The 5,785-nt window shown below is 33.4% G+C and overlaps 1 protein-coding gene across 1 annotated transcript; it reads right to left on the bottom strand.

Moving 5' to 3' along the window:
- Positions 1-261: 261 nt before the first annotated feature.
- On the bottom strand, positions 262-5,135 carry LOC114717135 (uncharacterized). Its single transcript, XM_028902230.1, has 5 exons — positions 4,819-5,135; positions 3,245-3,309; positions 3,105-3,165; positions 2,335-2,481; positions 262-704 (listed from the first exon to the last, which is right to left on the bottom strand). Exons 1-5 carry the CDS (start codon positions 5,075-5,077, stop codon positions 571-573), a joined length of 666 nt encoding a protein of 221 aa, XP_028758063.1. The 5' UTR covers positions 5,078-5,135; the 3' UTR covers positions 262-570.
- Between the last annotated feature and the right edge of the window lie 650 nt (positions 5,136-5,785).

Here is a 5,785-nt window from a genome sequence, read left to right as displayed (position 1 = left end):
TTGAAACTATAAAAATTAAAATTAAAACTAAATCAAACAGTATGTTAATTTAATAGTTAATTTTAACAAGCTTATTATTACACACACCCAATAGAATATATAGTATATTTGAAAACAAAAATATTTTGAAACATTTCCAATTCAAACACATAATCTAATACTACCTTCAGTCCTAATTATAACACTTTATTTGTAGACTATAAACGAGATCATATAATTAGCACTGCAGGTGGCACAATAACTAAAATATTTCAACCCCCATGAACTACAATAAAGGCATTATACATGATATTATTGCTTTGGATATCTTACAAAATCTATTGTGCTAATAATTGAGCAGTTATTTATTATTATTTGAAATAAAAGCACTGAAAGCGAAAGCTCAATAAAGCACAGCAACGACAATCAATCAAATTTGCAGTGTTTTTTCAACGCAGAAAACAAAGAGAGCTCTCTCAGCTTAATATAATTCGCAAATATTCATAGGACTTCAAAACAGAACAAAATAATTTCATTAACAGTTCATTAATTTAACTATACATCAATAATTACCAAAGAAACTATGGAAGCTTAGCTTGACTCAGCATTCTCGGTCTCCAGTTCGGTATCAGAGTTCACTTGAGCTTCTTCTTCATCTTCTGCTTTGCCTTCAGTCTCTTCACTCTCAACCTTCGATACGCGAAACATAGCCAAATGGGTATCTCCTGGCAAACAGTGACAACTAGCTTAAGATGCTAGAACTTCATAAAGTTATTAAATGATCAACAAAATCCACAAAAGGCCTCCTTTTTTCGGGAAAATCACAATGTGGTCTCAAGAAAATAATACGATTACTAAAGAATCTCAACAAGTGAGTAGTGTGGATTTTGTTGTTATTTTTTGTATTGAAACTTGTTATTAACTTATTATGAACTTTTCAGCGATTACATTCATTTTTGGCACTATATAGTGACTCTCTCTCTCTCTCTCTCACACACACACACACACACAAATGTTATTAATGTTGTATATATGCATGGTATGCATCTTCATTCCTCAGCATAATTCAACATTGGATCATCCATCTTAGCTGTGTCAGACACGCACGCACATAATATTGGGATCCTTGACTGAAAGCACATGCAAGAGAAAGGAATGAGAAAAAAAACCACGAAGTTTAACATGGTTTGGTCCCTCAAAATGGACATATATCCGAAACCCAAAATGAATAACTCCAAATCTGTATATTGTTGGAAATAATATTAATAAATTTTATTGTGGATTAGCATTGGTTAATTATCAGAACATACACCTCTGGTCCTTAATGTAATATCCATTTTATAATGCAAATTCCACTACAAAATGAATTTTATATTAAGAACCGGAGGTAGTATATAAACTTTATTGGATAATTAGTCTTCTTTCAACATATCCAAAAACAAAAGGGATTGGATCTTTGTTTAATGTGTGCGCCCTGTAATAGGTTGGTTCGCATATAAGTTTATTGGGTAGAGACTCCAACCTACAATCCTTTAATCCAAGGGTTTTTCATTAGGACCTCATAAATACCACATAAAATTTTAATTAGATGTTAACATTCTGAAAAACCTAGCCACTCTTTTACTCTCTCTATACTCCCCTGTTACGTGAAATCTAAGGGGAAAAATAGGTTGGAAACTCCACCTTTTCTACTTAATCAGCTGCATGCTTGATTATGCGTGTTATTTGTTTCAACTTGGGACTTGAAAACAATTCCCATCAATTCACGTGAGTCAGAACACATGTGAATGTTCTTTTCCAAGAATCATAGAAACTTTATAAACAGAATCATGTGTCAAGTACACATCTTTTTTCTGTTCATTCACATGCGTTTTGAAAACAGAACCTTGTTTGTCTCATGCACACATGTAAACATAAATCCTTTTTGGTAAAACACAAATATGATACATCATAAATGAAACTATGTTTGCATTCAAACATCTTACACGACACTTTTAGAGTTGTTCTAAGACACTGCAAATTTTAAGCTATCATGGTGAGCCAATGATAATCAAAGCTTAATGTTCAAGGTTCAAATGCTAATACCCAGGAAAAAAAAACTTTAAGCTACCATGAAAGCAAAATACTAATCTGATATCTATCTAATCTAATCTAATATTAAATTCCGTAGAAAGCCATTCACTAGTCATAAGTTCACACATCAGCACCGTGCTGGTTACATGATTTGTCTGGCTGTGTTTAATCATATGTGATTGATTGATTGTAATGGAGAGATAATTATTTGGAAAAGGGCAGCTAAGCAGATAGAGGGAAACATTATTTTGGTTCCAGACGTAGATATGTTTGAGAGGATACCAAATATAAGGCAGCTCCCAGAAGACACAGTGGCAACCACTCCGGGTCTCAGCTTCTTGTCATCAACGAACGTTCCATTGGTGCTATCCAAATCAGTGACCAGAAGATTCCCTCCTTTCTTCTGAATGCGTGCATGCACACCAGAAACTGAAAGTTTAATGATCATATTAAACAATAATGCAATCCGACTTTATTAATCATGGACTAACACAAGGAACAAAAAGAAAAATCCTCATGCTTTCTGAACGTTGGCATAAACCAAGTTAGATTACAGCTAAAACATTTGCAGGCATGTGAGCTCCACTTCTATGTTCCTATCTCTCAGCCACAGGAATTTTTTTGTCGACATTCTCAGCAAAAGAAACGTGTCTAGTTTGTAATCTTACGCAACATACTAAAAAATTAGACTTTATTTGAAACATTTTCAAAGTGAAGCTCAATTTCTTTTTTCATTGTTTAACAGAAAAGTGAGTTCCACTGTAGTTTTCAAATTCCACCAAAATCAATAGTATTTGACTAGCATTCGAAATTTTTAGAGATACGACAAAAAGACATGTTTACGTTTTTATTATTTCACTGTGCAACATTCGAAATGAATACTTATGTAAAAATTAAAATTGAATTCAACTACAAAATTCAATGAAGTTCAATGGAATTATACAACATTAAAGATTTATTTTGAATAGACAAACTAATGACGGCTCAATTGAATTCTTGATCAATTTGATTCCAAATGCATCCATAGCATTGATAATCAGGATTCGGAATACCTGTTGCAACTGGAATCACCAAATCAGCTTTCTCTGGAACACGGCCAACAGTCACATCACTCTAGAAATATCAAAACAAGACTGTTAATCCACAGCAAACGGAACCAGACAAGAATATTACTGATTATAATATTACTTACAGAAGCAATTTCATATGCACCTGGCATCTCAACCTTGAAGCCTATGTGCCTCGAATCACCATCTCCTATCAAATGCCAAAAATGTCCCAGATTATATTTCCAATGTTGATACAAAACCACGTGAATCTCATAACTTGAAAGGAAATCACATTAACGTAAATCCTAGGCTGCACATTTGGTCCCTCTAATTGTACTAATTGTTCAACTCCGTCTTTCAAGTTTAAAAACACATAATGGAGTAAATCAAAATTTACAGTTGAATTTAACAACTTGTCAACTGGTAACGTGTAGTGCAACACTGAAAAAAGTGACAGACACATAATATATTTAACGTGCATCATCAACTCATGCTTAGGTTTGACGTCCAAGTTAGCGCACAAAATTGAATCATTTTAGAAAATACAACACGGTAAATTTTGTGCGTCTACTATATGCTATGATTACCCATTAACCACCACAAACTTGAAGTTTATATTCAAAAGGGAAGCAAAGGCAATGCTAAGAAGGCATAATACTACCAAGAAAACTCAATTCAATATATCGCAACAGGGGTGTTTTTTTCACAAATGGCTGTCAACCCTAACAGGAGTCCCTCATGAAACTCATACAAAATATTGAATTAGATTACTATTATAGGATAAGATATAACTAAACTCAAACACCGTCATTGATAATCCTTATTTTCTGATGGGTTAACTCTAAATTGCCTCATTTATCAAATTACTAACTCCTAAATACCACATGGTTATCAGAAAACAAAACATTACATAATATTTTCCTCGCTTCATCATGCATTTTTCTTCACTGGTTAAAAAAAAGAGATCTCTTTCCTTCAAGTTTTGAAAGGTGAAAGAAAGTGAAAATGCCAGTAAGTGGCAATGTATGTTTGTGAGTTCAGAAGAGAAAGGAAAAGAAGGAAACCAGAGAAAACAGGAAAGGAGGGAGGGGAATACATGGCTAAATGATAATTCCCAACCCCTTCGCGTGGGAGAACGTTTTCATCCAAATCCCCCAACTTGGGGGGAAAACAAAGATTTAAAGAAGGGAGGCCTTTGGATGATCTTGAAGGGTTAGCTGAGAATCTTCCATTCTCTAGTCTATAAAGTCCCAAACATGGGAGAAGTTAAAAGAAAGCTTTCCTTCCATTTTGTTTGGGTTCCTTCCCCTCCTAATTTCTAAACACACCCTGAAGAAATTAGGAGATGTTCCGCATGGTTATGTTGGTGTCTACTTCGTTCCACATTGGGTAAGGATTGAGATATCTTAAAATATACAAGACCAGATACTAGGAGAAATTTTTGGTGCCTTCCTCATCCCAACAACAAGGAAAAAGGTAGAAAGACTAGGAAATAAGTCTCTCTTGCTAACGATGTCAGTTTCCTATCAGCATAGCATTTCAATTTTCAAAAGCTTCCAGCCCCAGAAGCCGAATAGACATTGATCAGGACTAATCACATAATATGCAAGAACACACAGAAAAAATTTAAGAACAACAACATCAACATCCCAAGACGAAGACTTATCAAAGTTTTTACTTCTACAAATGACTAAATTGAGTAAGAGATACAACTGACCAACAGGAACAAGAAGCCATCTTTCTGCAGCTTCGGCAGGAGGGTTTTCATCTTGTGAAGCATATATCGCTCCCAGGCTGCTCTTGTCCTTTGCTTTGATAGGACGACATGAGAGAAAGCCTTTTGGAAAATTACGAGTTGCAGAACTAGAAGCTACTGAAGATGCATTAGAATGGAAGAGGGTTGCTAATGGAGAGGCAGAGTAAGAGGGAGACTTCGGAATAGTAGGTAGAGAAAGAGATTGAAGAACAGTTTCCATTAGAGCAAGAACTTGCTGCCTCAGGGAATATCACTGGAGCCACTTCTTGTTGTATTGTATGATTCGAGTCATTATCTTGGGATTGATTTGGCCAGCGAAGAGCGAACGAAGTGCTCCTTCCAGCCGGCTAATCTTGCCAGAAGGCTGATACAGATACAAATGCATAAAATATTATTATCTGAAACAATATACTCCATCTGCTACGTAGAATTCATTTGACTTTTATTTTAATATTAAATATAAGAGTTTAATTTATTTTATCTCTCATATTTATATATTTTTTTATTAAAATAATTCTTCTAATAATAGTAATTCTAGCTAATACACTTAATTAGTAAAGATATTTTAAGAAAAATAGCATTTATTTATTATAAATAATTAACTTAATTTATTTCTTTAATCTCCTCAAATTAGTTAACTAGTTCTTATAATTATAATGGGAGATAGTAAAATATAAAAATGCCAAAGTATAAATTTGGATAAAAAGTTTTCACTTAACCCACTAAATATCTAAATTTTTTTTAATGTAAATTTACTCTGAATGTTTAAAACTATAATAACATTGGCTATTACTACTAAAAGTCTATTGTTGATAATTAAAATAATAATATTAATAGTTAACATTTTCAATATTAAGGGACAACATTGTTATGATTTTAAATGTTCGAAATAAATTTGCATTTAAAAAGATTTCTTTAGTACCTATTA

Source organism: Neltuma alba, unplaced genomic scaffold, assembly GCF_004799145.2.
Source record: "Neltuma alba isolate B1F8T4 unplaced genomic scaffold, ASM479914v2 tig00011709_pilon, whole genome shotgun sequence".
Taxonomy (NCBI): domain Eukaryota; kingdom Viridiplantae; phylum Streptophyta; class Magnoliopsida; order Fabales; family Fabaceae; genus Neltuma; species Neltuma alba.
This window is presented reverse-complemented; position numbering and strand designations above follow the sequence as displayed.